The 20,847-nt window shown below is 36.0% G+C and overlaps 1 protein-coding gene across 1 annotated transcript in view; it reads left to right on the top strand.

Moving 5' to 3' along the window:
* LOC311211658 (gamma-aminobutyric acid receptor subunit pi-like) overlaps nt 1-20,847 on the top strand; it is a gene marked incomplete at its 5' end in the record, with an annotated part of 39,101 nt that overhangs the window by 7,571 nt on the left and 10,683 nt on the right. Inside the window, 4 exons of the mRNA XM_084290553.1 lie at nt 7,387-7,454; nt 8,892-9,109; nt 9,760-9,842; nt 14,499-14,636. Coding sequence (XP_084146679.1) covers nt 7,387-7,454; nt 8,892-9,109; nt 9,760-9,842; nt 14,499-14,636 — 507 coding nt within the window. The remainder of the gene's footprint in view (nt 1-7,386; nt 7,455-8,891; nt 9,110-9,759; nt 9,843-14,498; nt 14,637-20,847) is intronic.

Raw genomic sequence — 20,847 nt, 5'->3', positions numbered from 1 at the left:
AAATCTATAGCTCTTTTTTTTTTTTTTTTTTTTTTTGGCCTGGAACTCCCAGAGGAGCTCAAGCCTATGTCGTATGCAGAGCCAGTCAAGCACTTCCAGACAGTGTCTGAATCACTGCATATGCTCACCACAGTTCAGGCATGAAAATACTTGTGTCCCAGAAATCTTTGATGGATGTGTAATAGCTCAACTGCTGAAGGAATGGGATGGGACTCTGAAAAATACATTTTACTGGTGCCAATTGTAAACACAGAGTTGTTGGTTTCACAAAAAAAAAAAAAAAAAGGCAGATATGGGGTGGCCATAGCTTTCCTGTTCTTGTTCTGTGTAATATTTTGCTTATTTCTATGGGTATGCAGAAGGTGTACATCATATCTGTCCTTCATCAGAAAGGGTTTTTTAGTGTAATTGCCTTCACTTACAATCATATCAGTGGCTACAAGACATTTGCTAAATACTTGATGAAACTGGAGTTTAGTCCCTTACACCTCATCTGTGACTTTTTTTTTTTTTTTTTTTTACCTCCTTTGTCCTCCCTCCACAGCGGATTGACAAAAAAATGAACCTGTTCTAACCTGTTGCTTAGGATTTAGTAGGCTAATGAATGAATGCATAATAAAAAAATAACCAGGGATGTTCCGGTAGTGGTGACGATTATCAGCCTCTGTAAAAGTCTGCTCACTTCTAGTTGCATCAGTGCTGATTTACTCTGAAGAGGAAACTTGTATTTCTAGAAATATGAACAGAACAGGATGCGTATGGACATTAACCCTAACATCAGTGTTTGCTGTCTGAAGTGCATGAAAAGTTTCGCATAAAATGGGAAGAAATATACTAAAGTAATAACCTGAAGTCAGCCTTTCCAAAACAATGGAATCCCTTTTGGGGGCTAAGATTACTTTTGCTTTCAGAAGAGTGCATGGTTTATTTATTTGTTTGTTCAGTTAGATGTGAGATGGCTACAGGTTAGCTTGATTTCTAGAATAATGTAATTCAAAGTAATTTCCAAGTTCTATGGCCTTGATTTTTTTTTTTCTTTAATCAGGAAATGGAGATTTTTTTTTGAAGTGATGTTTGCTGCCAAGACACAATCATACCCTTATAAAATCAGTGATGCTGAACTCCTTAATATTTAGCAAAATGGATTTTTAGTCCAGAAAAGAAAGCGTTAGATATAAACTGATGATCATAAAATGAAGGTTGCTTTTTCCTAACGCTGCAAAAACAAGAAATCTTTATTAGTCAAGGAAGTATTATGACAGTTTGTGTGTTCTTAGTTTGTGTTTGATCCTTTTGCTGGGGCTGGCAGGTGGCTGAAAATTATCTAAGTGGATATAACTCATTAAAGAGGATATGAAGATATTTTTCTTTTGAATTAGATGACTATGCATAACAACATTACATCGTCTTCTCTTGAATGATTAGATTTTCCAGATTTCAACCCTGGGTTAAATTTACCTTACTTTAGACTTACTTTTTGAGTTCTGTCCTCCTTTACAGACCCTTGCTACCAGAACACTGCCACTTATGCCCATCACAGACTGTCATTCCCATTTCTTTAGGTCTTTAGGGACCTAAATAGGGTGCGTACAGTTAGTTTAGATGAAGCCAGGCTTAGTACCTGAAGAGCAGACAAGTAAAATGGACCAAACATCTTATATTTGTCTGTACTGGGTGTCACACAACAGTTAGAAAATCACAGGGCTAATTTATGCAGTGTTTGATACACAGGAATCCCAGAAGGACTGGTTACTTGTCTCTTCTACCATCTGAATATCAATATTAAAATGTTCCCTTTTCTTACCTACAGCATTTTAATGTTCTTGTTTGAGCTGGTTCATCAAGCAAGTCTAAATAATTTGAGCAGATAGATCCTGGAAGTTCTATTAAGAGATTAGAAGACTACCTGATATAGAATGATCTTAGCTATTATTTGGACTGTAATATGAAACGTTTTTATATTAGTATTAGTAGATAGTGCCCCTTAGTGTAATAATGTCTATCATAACCTTCTAGATAGATGTGTAAGTCTTCTGTAGAAAAGTTGACATGGGATTTAAAAATACACAGTTATTTTTCTTAAATGTACGATGAAGTGTCAGGGTTATGTAGCACCAAGACAAGCGGATTTTAACATCAGGTTTTCTGCTGCAAGTGTGTAGACCAATTTTTTACCTTAGGTGCTGTGCCAAACCTCTCCGAATTAATGAGCAATTCCTGCTGACTTCAGTGAGGCTTGGATCAGGTTCACATGGTTGTTAAGGGATGCATAAAATCTTGTAAATAAGTTTATACAAATAGATTTTGTTCTGTGATTAAATGTGATAATTTAAGTGTTCTAATTAACAAGAGAGAGACTAGGAAAAGGTCACAGCTAAGTGTATTTGAATATGGAAGCTACTTTCAAGTGGTATAAAAAAGTACCATGCTTAAATCAGTTAGTCTAAACCACATTTAAAAGATCATTTTCCTTAGCTTTCTAATGAGAATACATTTCAGGGTCTATTTCAGGGTCTCAATGTTTATATTCAAGGAAAACAAATCTTCTAGTCCAACCTTCTCTATAAGACTGGTCACCATATTTTTCCCAAATGTTGTTTATATGAAGTTCACAGAGTTTAATTAGATAACGGTAGCTTAAATCTCAGGTTTACGGATTACCCTCAAAGATACATGTATCAGGCTGTTCAGCGTGTCTAAAACTTTTTGATTTAATAAGACAAGCTCACATGGTACGTAAGAAATACATACCAAATAATTGCCAAGTAGATATTTTATGCACAGCTAGCTTTCTGCTCTGGTGTCTGCCCACAAATACAACCAATATCTAATCTTTCGTCGAAAGGCAAAAAGCCAAGGATATGCGTGGCCACTTGTATATTAAGGATTCCATTTTTTTTTTTCCCTAAGATTTGTGATTTAGTAAATTGATGACTTGGTACTTGTAAACTTTAACACACAGGTGGTGATGTAGATTTTCCTTCTTTTATGGCAATCAGAGACACAATGAGACTACCACTGTCATCAGACCTAACTTGCTGCATTCACGACAGATTTTCTTCTTACTAAAATGCTGAGTTCTAGAGGTTCCAAATGATGAATTCAGTTAGAAAATGATTCAGTTAGGAAAAAATCAACTTATTTGATGTTTCATGTTGTCTTCATTTTGTATAAACTGGGGCTTTGCTTAGTTTTGTCAGCAAATGTGTAGTATTGTACAGCTGGGTATCTTTTCTGTGTTCCTCTGTCTCCTCTTGGAGGAGCTGAGTAAATACTGTTCATTAATTTTCATGTTGCAAACTTTCATATTACCGTTCCAGAGTTTTGCATCTTCTGGAATATTTCTCTCTCTCCATTGAACCCTTTCTGCTGTTTACATGATTTTTGAAATGTAGGAAACAAACCTTGTCATGGTAATCTAATGACAGTCTTGCCAGTACTTGTCTAGATTGTAAAATAATGTAATTCTGTGTATTGCTCTCCATCGCAATAGTGTTTTTGCCAAAGCATAATACTGAAAGCTCATGTTGAAATAACTATCTGAGATGATCTCTAAATCCTTCTCAAAGACACTGTTTGCCAAGATAGTGTCCTGTCCTGTATGTACTGTCTTGTGTTATTTGTCCTCATATTAGTTGCTTATGTTTGGTTGTATTGTGTTTTTTTGACAAACTATTTAACAAGCTGTTGTTAGTAATATCCCCGCTAATTTTTATCTCATCCATAAACTGTACTATCAAAGATACATCACTGTCTAAAGATCATTGATGCGAACAAATGGAATTGAACCCAATTCCTGCTAGAAATGGGTCTGTCTTCTGATGTCTTCATATTAACTATTACAGTTGAATTCTGTCAGAAGGCCTACATTAATCTGTCTAGTCATTTCATATAACATGTAATTGTAAAGAAAGATTTAGGAAGTTAAATACGCTGAAAAAATTCAGGTGCAATGTACCCCTATACATGTATCTAAAAGTCCCATAATATTCTCAAACAAAGCAAAGAAGAAAATCAGGAGGACAAAAACATTTTAATGAAAAATATAATAAGTTACTTTAGTTACACTTTTGCTTCTAATTCTCTACGTTTTTTTTTTTTTTTTTTTCTGTCAAAGTCCCTGCAAGAATGAGGTGTTCTTTCAAAAGACCATCCCTTTCAAGAAATTTCTGAATGCCAAATTTGTTTTAAGCTTTCTTAAACTGAATAAAGAAGAGCTAGCACTAGCTGTTCATTATATTGTTGATTGTAACTCACCATTTAAATCAAACCTACCATTTCAAGACCTACCATTTAAATCAAACACATACACGACTCAGTGGTAGTTGACTTTGTTGGTATGAAGTTTACCAGGCTGTGATCACTACAGTGGTCCAAAGTCAGTTAGCTATTTGACTCCTTATAGTATGCCTGTCACTATTCTGGCTACTTTCCCACATGGGATTACTGTTAATATCTGTAAAGTGCATAAAATAACCACCCTAGTACATAACATAGACTTTAACTTTTACTGAAATTTAATTAGACTGTGTACCCATTGCTATAACAAAATATACAATTTGGCATTTCTTTGGCAGTTTTTAAGATTCATTTATGGAGGACTTAGTCTTCCTCTGAAGATCAGTAGATTTCTTTGGAAGTTGTCATTATATACAAAATTCTGCCAAACATATGGAATGTAGGAACTGGCTGCCTCATCTGGCCTACTGCCCTGTTTTTGACATTGTCAACAGGAAACCTTTCAGAGGAAGGTCAGAAGAAACTCTGGTGGATAATTATGAAGATAGGATGGAAAGATTCATTCTAACTATTATTAATGCTTTGCTTATTTAACAAGTCACCATAAATTACATTTAGCCTTAACAGTTTTAGCTTTTTTTTTTTTTTTTTTTTTTTTTTTTAACTAAGAATATTGTTCTGATTTAACTAACTGTTAAAGCCCAGCTGTTCTTGAAAGCCTGTGATAGTACAGACTCCTTCCATAGTTTTCTTTCTGTACAACCCATCCTTGGCATGTTGTACCCTACTATCCTCACAGGCTGGAATATGTCTGAAGAACTGGAGAAGAGGCAATTATTTTGCTTAATGAAAGCTCTTCTGGGCAGTACCCAATGATGCCTTAGTTGCCTTGTTGGATTTGCTATTTTTGCAGTAGAAGCTCTACTCTTGAAACTGCAGCAAGTGCTTGTGATTTCACTCATGATCCTGTTCCTTCACCCTTGATGTTCTGCACAGAGAAACACCCGTGCCTTAGCATCTCAATCTGTTATAGAGGGTGAAGCTAGCTGGGATTGTTTTCACAGAGTATTGATTTATGTGCCTTACCTGTGACACATGTCAAAGCCACACCTTCATGGAAAAAATCTTTCTTCTTTGGCATATGCTCCCACCTCCTACTTAAATGAGTTTCCTGATAACCCCAAAGATCAGAATTGCAAATGTGGAATCCTACAGCCATTTCCAGCCAACAGCATTCCCACTGTCCCCTCATCTCAGCCACATCTGCCAGCCCAAGTGTGAAAGAAGGAGGCCCTGAAAGCTAGGACAGAGGATTATAATGATCATGGCCTTCTGGTATGCCCTTTGTGTCCCACTGACCCAGAAATGCAATCTTGTAAGGGAGATACTCTTTTGGACTCTTTTAGATCTTTTGATTGAAGGCAACTGACATAGGAACACAAGAAATTATTGTTAAAGTTTGTGAAACTATGCGGCTTTTTTGTTTGTTTTTACTTTGACTTGTGGTGTATATGTCTATTAAATATCTGAGGGAATGTCGTGAGTTCTCATGAGTTTTCATGAAAGCTTGACTCAAGACAGGCTGGATGCACAACAGAAGTGTTTGGGCTGTGGAGACAGGCAAGGATAGCAGAGCAGGACAGTATTGACCTAACTGCACCACCACTTGTTAGCACTTGAATTGCAAGGCACTTGTCTGCTAGGACAGTCAGTCTGAGCCTGAAGGACATCTTATACAAAGCTAGGTATGTGTCACTTGATAATTTCTTCTCATTCCTAGTTACAGTTTATAGTCTATAATAAACACACAGATTGCCATCAAGGGATGCTGCAAGCCTATGGTCCTGCTTTAAGCTGGAGCTTTATATTTTAACTTTCAACTGAGTCCAGAAGGAATAATTTATAGATTTTTTCAGGAGTGCCAGGTTTCTGGGACTCAACAGCTGTGCCAGACATTGATACTTTAACACTTGCATTGCAAAGGATAATTATTATGAAAAAAATAAAATCACAGATACCTTTTAGAGTGACACTTTATTTATTTATTTTTTTAATGTTGTTCGAATGGGATATCTATCTTATCTCCTCTTTCTGATCTCTACATGCTGCATAGGGTCATATAAGAGCTACCTACCTTGCAAGTGGCCTCAGTAGGTTTCAGCAGTGGGCTTGTGGTTTCTGGGCACCATCAGCTGTACAGATTGTATCTAAACTATTCCTTCCTTTTCTAAGTATTGCGTTCTCAGCTTCTTGTAAGTACATGGAAAGATGCACGTATTTAATAGGAATTTCTATGTGTATCTGCTTTGTTATATATTCTGCACATATTCAACCACGACTAGTGTTATGTTTCCATGAAAGCTCTGCACAAATCCTGTTTTTTAAGAAGCACAGCTGGTGATCTTCTGACACTGTGAAATACGCATTCACAAGGAAGTGAGAGCCTGTGCATGCTAACACTACAATGACATCATGACAACTACCTAGGTGAGGTATTTAATCACACTGAATAAATGTTCAGCTGATATTATTATTAAAAGGAGTACAAAGTGACTAGCTTTCTTCATAAATGTAGGTATCTAAGTCACAAGCTAACCGCCAGTGGACAATGTTAAAATCAGTGACACGGTATAGACAATGTATTCTTAAACAGGCAGTAAATAAAGTCACTCAGATATCCCATCTGCATATTAAGCATGTGACATTGCCAGGAGCAACTCCTTTGTTCACCAACATCTGATGGACCAGATGTTGCAACTGGAAGAATTCTTTCCACTGCTCTGCACCTCAGAGCAGAAGGGTGTGATGTACCACAGGGATTGTGCCTTCCTCACCTTGTTCTGCAGCATTTTCCACAGCACACTTTTTAGGGAGTGAAGAAAAATCATATAAAAAATCTTAGGAAATAAAACATGTTTGTTAAAACCAAGGTAATGTTATTCTAGTGGTATTAAACTTTGGTTATGAAATCATTAAAATTCTTTCATAATCAGAATTTTAGTGATACTTTCAGAAAAGCTGCTAATCATTTAGAAAAAGATGGAAAATGTCATGGAGGATTGTGTAGCCAGTTCTTGTGAACACCATGTATTAAGTCACTGTGTGCTAGGTGCTGGCTGACTTTTTTTTTCTTTATTATTATTTCAGATGGTCCTGTGTCAGTTGGAATGAGTCTGGATATTGCAAGCATTGATACAATATCAGAAATAAATATGGTATTGTAGATTTTGCATTTTTTTGCTTGTTGGTAAGATAATGTCTTGTGTTTACAGCTACTGGCAATATGAATTTGAGTTCTTTTTTTCCTTGTGCAGTCAGTATGAGGTAGGAGAAGGATTAATTTTTCACTACAGACAGTAATTATAGCACTATAATAAGTACTGAGTTTCTTATGACTAGATTTCTAGACGAATACTTGTATAGAAAAGCAGACAAATCATACCTCTTGTAGATACAAACATAAGTTTGCTACTGAGTATTAATCTTAATGAAAGGTATGTAAAGCAGTGTTTATTTTCCAAATGAAGTGTCTAAATCCCTATCCATGTCAGAAAATCAAAGATATATTCACGTGACTTTGAAGCTACTCCTTTCCCTTATATTTAGACAGCTGAAAACATTTTATTTTTCTGTTACTGTCATATATTTATTCCAGCTGTTTCATTACATTTTGTATCAGTTTTTTTTTGTACAAACAATGAAATGGAATATACTTTTCTAATGAAATATCCAACCTGCCTAAGTAGAACCAAAAGGCAAAAATCATTAGTCAGATATTCAGTACTGGAAAGTGTGTGTGTGTGTGTGTCTGTCTCTGTGTGTGTATAGAAATTTACCTCGCTCAGGTTTCCAGAGCAATTGAATCTTAAAATCCCTTTTGTACTCAGCAAGTATTCACAGGTATTTAAGAAAGAAAAAGTAAGGACAGAACTTAAGATGAACTTATACTGATAAAAAACACACCATAAAATCAAAAGTTGCTTAAAAAGGTGCGAAGAAATTGTGTGATTTTAATGTAAGACAAGGCATACGTGAATTGAAGGTAAATTGGGCTGAGAGCTATCTTCAAGGTCTCAATAAATTTGGCACTGCTGTTTCCCTTGTCATGTTGAAAAGATAGATTGAGCTAGAAGATGATGATGTATTTGTTATATTTCCGTAACTTCCTATTACACTCACTTCTTTTGCCACTATGCATCTGAATTTATGCAACTTTTCCTAAAGTTTTCTTAAAAATATATTATTTAGTGGTTTATGTGAACAAAATGCTGTTTGCAATCACTTATATAAATCATTCTAAGATTTAAAGATTTACAGAGCCAGATTATGTGCTGACAAAACTCTGATGACTTCAGCTGATTTATAGCTCCAGGCTGAAGCCCTCAGCATTTACTGTAAAATTTCAGTGACCGTAAGAACAAAATCTATTCAAGATAATATTTCTTAATGACATCAACATCACATCTAGTGCTGGAAAATTTGGCAGAATGAGAGCCAGTACAACTGTGATCTATTTGAGTGCCAGCACTTAGGATTGGGACACAGAGTCACAGGCTATCTGTGCTCAGTGGTTGGTTCCATGCACTTTTTAAAAACAGAATAATGGTGGCTAGTTCTGAATAATATATATATATATGTTTTTTGTATTTCAGGATTACACAGCTACCATATTTTTAAGGCAGAGATGGACTGATGAGAGGCTATGTTTCGATGGTAATAAGAGTTTAAGTTTAGATGGTCGGCTTGTGGAAATGCTTTGGGTACCAGATACCTTCATAGTTGATTCCAAAAAGTCTTTTCTTCATGATATTACTGTTGAGAATCGTCTTATAAGAATATACCCTAATGGAACAGTGTTGTATGCTATACGGTATGTATATACCACATACCAGCCTTTGTACTTGGTTTCTATGTACATTTTAAACTTTTCAGTTCAGCGTGATTTTATGCTTAAGAAACTGGTCTAATTCAGAAGTAGAATATTCATGGTCTTGTAATTTTACAAATACATAATATGACTGACTAATATGATTAAAATTTTAAATTTACTACTAGGTCTCAATTTCTTCACAAAATAGCTCCTTTTGCTTTCATGTACACAAAATACAGGAGCTGCATCTTGGTATTCTAGTTTTGTGTTGAAATCACAGAGGAAAGAAAGATACAGCGACTGATTTGTGTTTTTTATTGCAGATTATTCTTTACAATAGATTTTGCTAAATATAAGATTGTTACTGTTTTGCAATTTATTTTACAGCAAAGGGAAAAGGTATGCTATATGTGAGAAAAAAGAAAAAGTGCCCTTTTTGGCTGCTGCTAAACTCAGTTGTTTTGGAGTCCTTTCATGTTTTGAGTGCTGTTAACTTGTATCTAATGTGAACCAGTAAAATTTAGATTTATTTTCTCTGCAATAGATACTTGCCTACAAATATTAGTTACAGAAAGTTACATAGGTCATTTTTACTTTTACTGATGAACAATTTTATCCCATTAGTAATCAGCATTACTATGTTTTTCAAGGATCACCACAACTGTGGCATGCAGCATGGATCTAACCAAATACCCAATGGATAAACAGACATGTACCTTGCAACTGGAAAGCTGTAAGAGAAGTTACTCTTTCTATTTTTATACAACTAGAAAAATGTCTGATTTTATTTCCCTAGGCTACTGGATCTATCAAAGAGGCTGGAATATTCAAAAAAGCCATGTGACAGAACGTTACCACTCTCTGTTGAATTACAGTAGTATTTGTATACAAAGATAAATTCACAAGGCTTCACCGAAAATAGCATGGCAGTATTAAAAAGCTAACGATAAATGAAACTATGGAAACGGATGAAACTAATCAGCTGTTTTGCAGGATGTCCTGTAGTTATTCTGTCGGTCTGCAGGGGGAGTTCTTTGAGCAGGATTTTCCAGGAAAGGCAAGAAAATGTTTTTTGACAGATTTGCCTCTCTTCTCTCTTTCAGGATACTGTGATTTATTTTTTTCCCCCTAAGGCGTGATTCCTGTAGGAAAGAAAGAAATTAGAATAAGGCTTATTTGTAAGGCATAGAGTTCATATTTAATTAATTTACTGTCTTCATATTGAAAAAAAAGTAATTGCATAGACAGTTCTGTTCTGAGATGGGTATAAACAGATCCTTCTATGGCTTAGTTCTCTGTGCCAGTGCTGTGGGAAAAATGTCATAAATTGAAGGACTGAGACTAAATATTCTTTATAGGTTCTCATTTTATTAATCAATGTCCTCATATTTTTCATTAAAAATGTTCCCTAATACATTGTAAACATAGTTGCTTTACAAATACCCAAATGTGCATGTTTAAAATTAATGCTTTTCTGTTATTCATGTGAATAAGATACTAGCAAAATATTTTATAATATAATGTAGGAATGATGTGGAAGGACACCTAAGAGATGTCCTACAAGATGAAAAAATATTTTAAAATATTTGTCAATATATATTCAGAATGTTCTTTTGGAAGGTTTTTCAGTACTTGCTGAGTTTTATTCTTTAGCGTTTCAGAAGGGTGTGTGTGTTCTTCATTTCTTGTTGTTAACTAACAGAAGATGATTGCAAAATTTCATTTTAGACTGTAAAACAAAGGGAATCAACCCCCAAACCTTCCTCACACAGCAGTTCCTCTAGAAACAGCTGTTTTTTAAGGATAAGATCTGTTTAATGGTAATTTCAATAAGAATTTGGATTCATCTCTAATTTATTTTCCTTTGGAAGAGCATATTGGTAAGCCAAAATACATGGATTTACATTAAACACATTGCTTAATGAGTCACTTAATATTTACTCTAGTTTCAGAATGAAATATATGTCTCACAGGAACATGGGGATTTAAAGGAGTCAGGATTAAAAAAAAAAAAAGAATTCCCTGTGTAATTAAAAATAAGCTTTGCTCAGAATGATTCCATCTGCTTTTTCAACAACGCACAAGCGTCTGCTGTCCAAGGGGAAGACATGGTAATGTCATCACAAATGCTCCCATGTCATTTGGGTTTAGTGTTGAGGAAAACAGCTAGAAATGATGATTACACAAGGAAAGAGTATGCCTTTAGCCATGGCCCTGTATCTTCAGTGCACTTCATGCTTTCTTATGGGTATGCTGGAAATGGTGTTTGCTCCCTCATGAGATAAGCAATGTTAATTTATAGGCAAATAAAGACATCATCCTAGAATACTGCTTGCAAATACCATTATGTGGAATTAAGAGTTGTGAATGTGAGCATGCACACACGTCCACACAAATACACATCCATAAAAATACTCATAAATAAAATGTAAAACATGCAGCAAATATTTCAGCTGAATCGAAGTGCTAGGTGTTTTATTAAATGTTTACTAACGTAAAAACAAGTACGACATGACATTATCAAGTACTGGCTTTACGCAGTAAAACATCCCTCGTGGCCTTTACAACATGCTCTTCCATTACTAATAGTTAATAATGCTATTTGAATTCTACATTCTACACCAATACATCTGAGCCCCACATTTCTATTGTTTATTTCCCTGTTACTGCATCGCTTTAGGGGACAGTAGGGCACCAGTTAGTGCAGTGGGGGCATTGTCCTCTCTGACATGTGGGAGGAAATGCTGCCAATCATTCACACTGTGTTGAGGTCATTTCCCTCCCTTTTATACACACGCAGGCCAGTCCAGATACATATTTATTTTTGGGCCCATCTCTGAAATTTTATTTTCTTTTTGAACTCATCCCTTAGCATTTACTCAGTGAAGAGCCATGTGAAGGCACTTAACTTGTGCTTGACAATCAAGGGAAAATAAAATTAGCAACAGAATGGTAAAGAAACTCATTTGTATTAGGCATTATGAATGTTTAATCCCAAATTTACTATTCCTGCAGTTAACCCTGTTGATATTAGCTGTTTACGTTGTATCAACGTTGATATTGGCTGCTTGCGTCATATCAACAAAGCACAGGAAGGAAACATTTTGGGCTTGAGGAATTAGAGAGGGTGGTTGCACACTGGAACAGGCTCCCCAGGGAAGTGGTCACTGCACCGAGCCTGTCTGAATTTAAGAAGAGATTGGACTGTGCACTTAGTCACATGGTCTGAACTTTTGGGTAGACCTGTGCGGTGTCAAGAGTTGGACTTGATGATCCTTAAGGGTCCCTTCCAACTCAGGATATTCTATGATTCTATGATTCTATGAATTAGTGAGAATGAAAACTCAGTATCATGTAAAAATAAGAGATTATTTGTAAAAGCTTAATAGCTTAAGAATCTCATTGATATAATTTTTTTAAAAACATTTTATAATTAATGAAGTATTAATCCCCTGAATAACACTATGCAGAGGGAGCAATGTGCTATTTAATTTTACTCTCTGCAAGACTGCCCCCAAGGAATTTCTTCACAGAGTTTTGGAATTAGTATTTTGAAGGTATTTTCAAATGGAGGATGATCAAAACCTGCTAATTATTCAGCTAACAAAAATACTTTGGAAAACACAATAAAAATGGTTATGTTAAAGCAAAAGAACCTCCATTTGGAGATATATTTGTTATTGCCTAGCTGGGCATTGAAATTTCCTTGCATTTCATGCTACTTGAAACAATCAATATCTAATAATAATAAAAAAAAAATACTGTGGTACTCTGTAGTTCTAGACTTTATCTGCAGTTCATTTAAGAGGAGAATAAAATGAATTTGTCAATTGTGCATAAAAGCTGTTTTACAAACCTTTTTATTTTGACCAAGGACCATGTAACCATTTGTTTATAAGAACGTTATTTTATTTTTCATTTCCAAAGTCAGAGATATTTCCCAGAGTGTAGTCTTAGAGAATCAGAATTTTAGCTTGGACACCTATGCTTTTGGCTTAGTCTTTTAACACAGCAGTGTTTTGGCTTTAATTACTTTAAGTGTAAAAAGGAGAGCAGAGATCCCTGGCCATGATAAATTTTCATAAAACTTCCAGTGATAGAGAAAAAAAGACTTAAAGGATGGTCAGGGAAAGAATTTCCAGGTAAAATTGTCATTTTAATTGGTAAACAGCACATTGTTTCCTTGAAATGAAGTTTCTGAACTCCTGTTTTTCCTACATTAAATGGCTATAAGAAATCATTTTTTTGATATTGCAAGACCCAAAGCCATTATAATAGAAGTATTAAACTCCTTTACTCCTTTTTTATTTTAATACATCTCTATTTATATGATTCTAGAATTCTGTTCTTCTTGCAGCATATATCCTTGTGCAATGTATTGCATTATTGTCTCTCAATGTAATTTACTTACAATTGACTGGAGTCTAAAAATAATCATCTACTCGGGGTTCTGTTCCCTAAGCTTAGCTATTAACTTGCACAATAAAAGTCTGTCATATACAAGAATGATTGATCTAAGCAAGCTAAAGGAAAAGATGTTCAAATGCTCCCTGTTAACATGTAAATTACATTAACATAATCTTGAATTAATCATATACACTAGTCTGAAAATTGCCTGCCTTTTAATATAATGGGAAAAAGCTATGGAGGTATTTTAGTTATGATTGTGACGCATATTGACAAGCGTGTGCAAAATACAGTTACCTTTTGATAGATGATTCGTGTCCCATCTCAGCTTCTAATTAGCACTTGAAGGTTAAGAGCAAATCTCCTGCGGCCCCTGAAGCGTACCATGCTGTTGAGCCTGCAGAAACACCAGCTTCTAGGCTGATGCCTCTGGGAAGGGTCCAAGCTCCCAAGCCAAAATGCCATCTGAGGGATGTCCCAAACCTCACTCAGAGTGCAGCTCTGGCATACGTGTCCTCAGCCCTTCATGTCTGCTGATGGGAAGACCAAATACACTGTCCATCATCTGACTGACTAAGAAAGAGCATCCCAGCATGTAACAAAAGGCATGCTCAACATTTAGTCCAAATGCTGTCAGTGCTCTAGTTCCTAAAAAAAAAAAATGTAATTCTTTAAAGCTTAATAGCTTTTGCCTTTAAAATACCATATGGTACTAATCTCTTTTGTTTGTTCATATCATTTATGTGAGAAAAAAAGATATAAAAAAAGACCACCTCCAAACTTCTAAATGATAAGCCTTTGCACATTCAGTCTTTGGGAATTTTATTGTGAACGAGCATTTTGTTCTGCCGGAAAAGTCGGTGTTTATGTCTCATTGTACTTTCAGGCAGACAAATAAGAAACAGCTGAACCATAACTGTACTCTGCACAAATTAACTATTGTGTAAAATAAACACTTTTGTTGGCTTATGTATCACTACAGGGGGTTACAACATCAATGATGTCATGTTTTACTGGACGAGAGGAAATGATTCAGTTCGAGGCTTGGACACACTTCGGCTGGCACAGTATACAGTAGAAGACCACTTTACCTCGGTATCTGAAGCGGTATATGAGACAGGTAAAAACACCCTTATAACACTTCCTAGGTACACTTTGGAATATAGCTCTGGAAACTGAACAGCATTCAGAAGCTAGGCATGATGCTTTCTCTTTGGGTGACATTTTCATTTTCTGTTGGATTGCATTCTGGAAGCCTTACGTGAATCTCTCAGATGTTACCAGCAGAGACCCAGCTAATTTAAGGTTGGAAGTTTTTAAGTATTTTCTTGGACAGTATTATTTTGGAGGCTACATATTGTCTAAAGAACAATGAACAATAAATGCATTATTTAGCTGCGTAATGTCAGGAGGAATTCTTTTAAAGGAAGAAGGACCTGTAAGTTGAGCTTTTAAATTTGAGTGAGACCATGGAGTCTGGATGCTCGGTTCAGGACAGTTCCCAGCATGTCTGGGATTTCCATTCTGGTTTTATTTGACAAAGCGAAAGCCTTTATTTGACCATGGAAATTTCTGTGATTATGCTGGGTGCTCTTAGAACACCAAGAAGTTGTGCTTTATTGCTAGTGCTTGCAGGAATAGCTCTTTGTCTGCAGCAGCCTCTGTCCAACCTGGTGGGCAGCAGAGTGCAGGTTGCCTGTCCTGTGGTTCCTCTGCCCAGGAAAAGATCTGAAGCATTTCCACAGACCTGCTGTTCTGCTGATCTTAGAAAACAGCTGTAGAAAGTTTCCCCTCACTGCAGGACTTGACCTCATTAAAGAGTCTGCTCTTCTTGTTGTTGTTATTATTATTATTATTATTTTATTATTTTTTCCCTCTGAAATTTTGACAGTGCTTTTGGAGAGTTCAAGACGTGCCAAATGTGCTTTCTGCTCCTTGAATTGCTCTTAGATCCTTCATTGCTATTCTTCACTGCATATTCAGTTTCTCTTCTGCCCAAGCCAACATACCAAGGAGAATATGCAAGGGGAATCCTTAAATGAGGATGCAAACATCCTTCAAAGCTGTAGTTTCACCAGATTGTATGCTACTAAGTCTGAATCACGGATCTATCATTCTGATATTCCATTGTTGGGTATTTCTATTTTAACAATAGGACACAGGGAAACTTCATGGTCTGATTTCAGGCATTAATTTAGGCTGAAAGTCAAAGTTCTCTAAATGGATATAAAAGTAGAAAAGAAATATATAAGAGCAGGCTCAGGGATCACAAAGTACTTTGCTACTTATATAACTGACATCTGCTTGCCTTCCTCCTCTTTATAGCTTCAGGCTAAGCAACATCAGGTTCAATCAAAGGAGAATAAGCCTTTACTGCTGTTCTGCCCAGAAGGGTATTAGAACCTGTTCACCATACAGGAAAGAGGGAGAGGAAAACTGCCTAATTCTTACCACCTTCTGTCACAGAGTCCAGAGAGTGCCAGAAAGCCAAAAAAATTTCCATTATTTTTTAGCAGATGGAATAATTACAACTGAAGTGGCATGGTCAGATAAATTGTGCTCTTTTTTTTTCAGTTAATGATGCTGTCTTCTCCTTAGGTTGGCAATAATCATATATATAACTGCACTTTTTGTTTTAGTGTCTTAACATATGCAACTTGATTTGATTAAAATTTCCCACATCTGCTTGTTTCAGTTCTACTGCCTGCATAAGAAAGCCACATTATGAAGTGCTATGCAGTATTTTTACATGAAATCTCATAATCCTCTTAATTTTCTACCAAGTCTATGGTTTAGGTGCTATTTTCTACAGATTTTTTAGGAAAGCAGTGCCTACTGTAGCCCATAATAAATGCGAAAAAAGCAAATAAATTATGGAACTATGTAATCAATTTGGAAGGGAAAAAATATATTTTGGATTTCCTTAACGTGATTAATAGATGTCTGAAAGTATTTTATAAATAACGGTTATGATTCACAAGGGTAAAGCTAAAGATACTACAACACTGCTTTTCTTTAGTATTTCCTAACCCAGCAAAAAAAGCAATCAGGATTTGAACTTGAACAGACAGTACAGCTGTTGTGCAAGTGAAATATTGTACAGTGATACAAGCCCAAGTTCACATGTGACCACAGACAGAGCCAAGATTAGAATGTGGTCAGCAAAATTCCTGCATAAGCAACTTCAGTAAATTTAAGAAAAGAACATCGTGGATTAATCTTGTTTAAAGAACACCATGTATCACATAATAGTAATGATGTTATTATAATCACATAATAGTAAGTTACTTTGTATAACATTAACCATGTTGTTGGCTAGAATTTTGTGTTGATTTTTTTCTTGACACAGAATAATTTAATTTTGGACATAGGTGAATTCATTGCTAGAACTACTTTCTGGAGGTCTTTAACTGTAATCCTTATTCTGCAGACACTGAAGCATACTCTCTTGGACCCCAAAACCAAGTATGTACATCAGTGGATGCTGGGTTTTTATTTTAGCTGTCTAGCCAACACCACCTGCATTCTCAGAGTAATAAATGGTGATGTAAAAAGATTGCCTTTTTTACTGGAAAAACATGAAAGAATTAAGGACTGTTACAGTCTAGCATTTTGTGTAAATAATAATAGAAATAAGGTTCACTTAATCTATTCTAATGTCCCAAGATAAGATCATCTATACCAACAGCCAACTTCCTAACAGATGTTTTCAGGAGTAAATTAGACAAACCTCCAAAGTGTCTACTCCTTGGCCTCCCTAGATGATTTTTTCTGGTGATTATTAAAAGCATATTTTCCTTGTATCTCATCTTGATTTCCCTTGCTGCATTTCAAACCTGTTATGCTCTGCATTGTCTATTGTGGATAAGGAAGACAAATTTCCTGCTGTTTTTCAGCAGCTCTTTCACCATTTCAAAAGAGGTACATCTCTCAGACTAGCACTTTCCCTCTCTTTAATTCATACAAACAGTTTTCTAGATCTCCTGTCTTTGCTACTGTTCTTCTGTAGACTTTCTCTTGTCTTTGTTGTATGTGCACAAAAGCTGGTACCCTGGGTACCCTGTTCCTATCTGATGTCCTCTGTAAATAAATGCATCACTTCATGCATTAAATGGATTACTTCATGCATTTCCTCTTTATCCATTCCAGGTTGATATTTGCTTTTCTTGCAGAAAATTCCTGTGCATTGTTGACCTTGTTCAGCTTGCAATTTCAAGCTAGTAATTCCTGTCTGAGGGTAGTAGTTGCTTCTTGTTGAATTGCATCTTCTTCTACTCAGGCTTTTTCTGATACTTTTTGAGATAATTTTGAACTCCAGTTTTTCTCTCCAGTGCACTATCACTGCTTTCTGTTCAGTGTCTCTTAAAAGACACTCTGTATGCCATGGTATGCCATCGTATTTGGTAGCGAGAAGTTCTGGACACAGCGTGGACTCCTGTGTGTTCCCACTCAATAAATTCTTCTATTTTCACAGTAACTAATAGCTTATCAATCCCTATTTATATTTTTAATCAGAAAAAAAGCAGAAAAGGGATTTGATACTTGAGGGTAATTAGCTGCTGATAGCTTTTCCTCTTTTCTGCCTGGCATCTTCCTTACTCTCACTGCAGTCTTCCTGCCAAATTTTCAGCAGAATCAGGAGAACTGAGGCTCAGTTTGCTCAGCCTAACACAGAGTCCTCAACCCCTGCCCAGAAGCCAGGGAGAGCTTTGTCAGGCAGACCTCCCCTCTTAGAAATCATGAAGTCAGCAAGGTGGCACATCCAAATGGTATTATTCTGGCAGAACAGAGAGAAAGAAGAGACAAAGCCTTCCGTCCTTGATGCACAATGATAATAAGGCATTTGCCCTCCTGAAAAAGCCTGCAATGGGAGCTGGCTGCTGTTCCTTGTCTGAAGTCTGTATGCAGGATTTTTCACAGTTTTTCTCTCCAAATATAGAGGCATTACCTTGCTCAGTCCTCCAGGACCCTCTGCAGTCCCCCAAGGAGATTTCTTCTTAATCAGCAACCAAACTTTTCTAGGATTTTCAGGTCTTCTATTTCAAGGTGCAGTACACTGAATAACTTCTATCATTCACTTTATCAGTTTTTTTATAATTTGTAATTGCTCTCCAAGTGTTATTTCTGATAATATTGTCTTTGACATACAGGTCTCAAAAACAATCCTAGAACTGTATTTAGTATAATCTTATCTGGGGACCTCAGCTAAGATTCAAGCAGTTACATATGTATATGTATCTGTTACCATGTATGTTCAACTTACCTATCTGAGCTCTTCACTCAGATAATCGCTTTTTCTAAGTAAGCCTTTCCACTTGAGTTGAGGTACAGAAGTTTTCCATCATTAGTTCTTGTTGTGATGTTTCTGCAATGCTTCACACTCTTTACCAAAGCCAGAACTGTTCAGAATGAAAACAGTTATGAAAAATGCACTAAAAAAGTTACAGTAGCAGAAAAGCATGTGGAAAGGCTGTGGACTGGATGAATATTGAGGACACTGGTAAGAGGATTTTTTTTTTTATTAACTTCAGCAAAGTTCTTTGTTGTACAGACATATATACAAACATATAGAAAATTTCCTGCGGCATAATTGTCTTTAAGTTTTTTTTTGTTTGTTTTTGTTTTTGTTTTTGTTTTTGTTTTTGTTTTTTTTTAACAGGTAAGCTAAATAGAGATATACATGTATATCTGTACACAACTACGACATGAAGGAGTATGTTTCCTTCTTAGGAAATTTGAATTTCAAACTCAATTTTTGTAAAGCATTTTTGTGAAGATGAAACGCAAAGCCCATCCTGATCTTTCATTTCCTTTTGTTCACTTCTGAAGAACAAATAGGAAAGGAAGTAGATTATAAGATCCTGACTGTGAAGAACAGAAAACTATGATTATTTTCTGAAGGAGGGACAAAGGAGTTTTGATACTACCCATGTATACTGGTACCCTTAGCATCCTACGAGTCAGATAAATTGCTTTACAGCTGCACAACTTGTTTGTTGGGTAAAAACGTAAACAGTGCTATTTCTTAAGGCATATTTATGTTATAAACAAGTAAAATTGCATAGTGAAAACTACAAATTCAGCACGTAGGTAAGGCAGTTAGACTTTCTCCTGTACTGTCCCCTTAAAAGGTGAAAGCAGGGAAGGAAGTGATACATTGGTATCCTGCACAGGGGTGTGCAGTCAGGCACAAAGAGTACATTCTTCCCTATCATGAAATATGTATGCCAACCCCTTGGGTGCCAGATAAAATGTGTGATGTACATCTCACACAAGCACGTCAGTATAACTCTACCAAAGTGCTGCTTCTTACATAAAGAGTAACGTGGAGCTTTCTTTTACTGGAGTAGAGTTCTTCACGTCCATAAGAGGTAACTGTGGGAAGATGCTCCTAAGTTAAAATGGGGATGCTGTCTGTAGAGCATCAGTTCTTTCTTCAGGCTCCTCTGCTGTGACTGTCTGCTGTTTTGGGGGGAGCAGAAAGTGCAGCGAGGCAGCATTCTGCCATCAGCCAGGAGCAGACACCCTAAAAAATGGTCTTGAAATGATTTTGGCATATCTAAAAAATGGATGATCTAGGGTGATAAGGAAGCCTGTTCTTTTTTTTTTTTTTTTTTTTTTTTTTTTTTAAGGTTTATTTCTCACTGTCTGTTTCTCAGTCAGTGCAATAGTAGTGTTGTTAAAATCATCAGTATTATGTAAAGATCTAACAGTGTCAGGTGGGCTGTGCTGTAAATTAGAATATTGTTTTAGAAGTGAAAACCAAAAGCCAAGTTATAAGAGAAATAAGCTGTGTTTTCTTGCATTCAGAAAATTCTGCCTTAGACTTAGACCTATGCCTGTTTAGGTAATGGGAAAGAAACTGGTATAATTTTTAGGATGCTAAACCAGAAGTAGTCATCTAGAACCACCTGAAATTTGATTTTGTTCACTTCCTTCCATTTTTTCGGGTGCTCTTTTTTAAAGCAGTAGAGAGAATTGGGAGTATATATAGAGACTGTAGTCTGCTATCTGGATATGTACTTCATCTGTCAGCTAGAGCTACTATCTAGTTTTGTACTTCTGCCCTCTAGTAAATTCTATAAAGCCAAAGTAACTCAGCTTAATCTTCTTTCACTGTTGGGTAACCTGAGTAGGATTATCTCACCTTTTGGCAGGTTAAGAATAGGTATATTGACAGCCATTCAGGTTCAACTCGTATTTGACAATCTATTAAACACAGTGATTTGATGCTTTGGTAAGTGCTAAATCTGTGCCTTCACTGCAGAATTAACTATCTGCACAGAGATTATTTCCATTGCATAATCAAATTTAAATTGGGGCACTCACAT

Source organism: Netta rufina (genome assembly GCF_964035555.1).
Source record: "Netta rufina genome assembly, chromosome: 7".
Classification (NCBI taxonomy): domain Eukaryota; kingdom Metazoa; phylum Chordata; class Aves; order Anseriformes; family Anatidae; genus Netta; species Netta rufina.
Note: the sequence above shows the minus strand (reverse complement) of the source record. Positions and strands in the feature narration are given on the sequence as shown.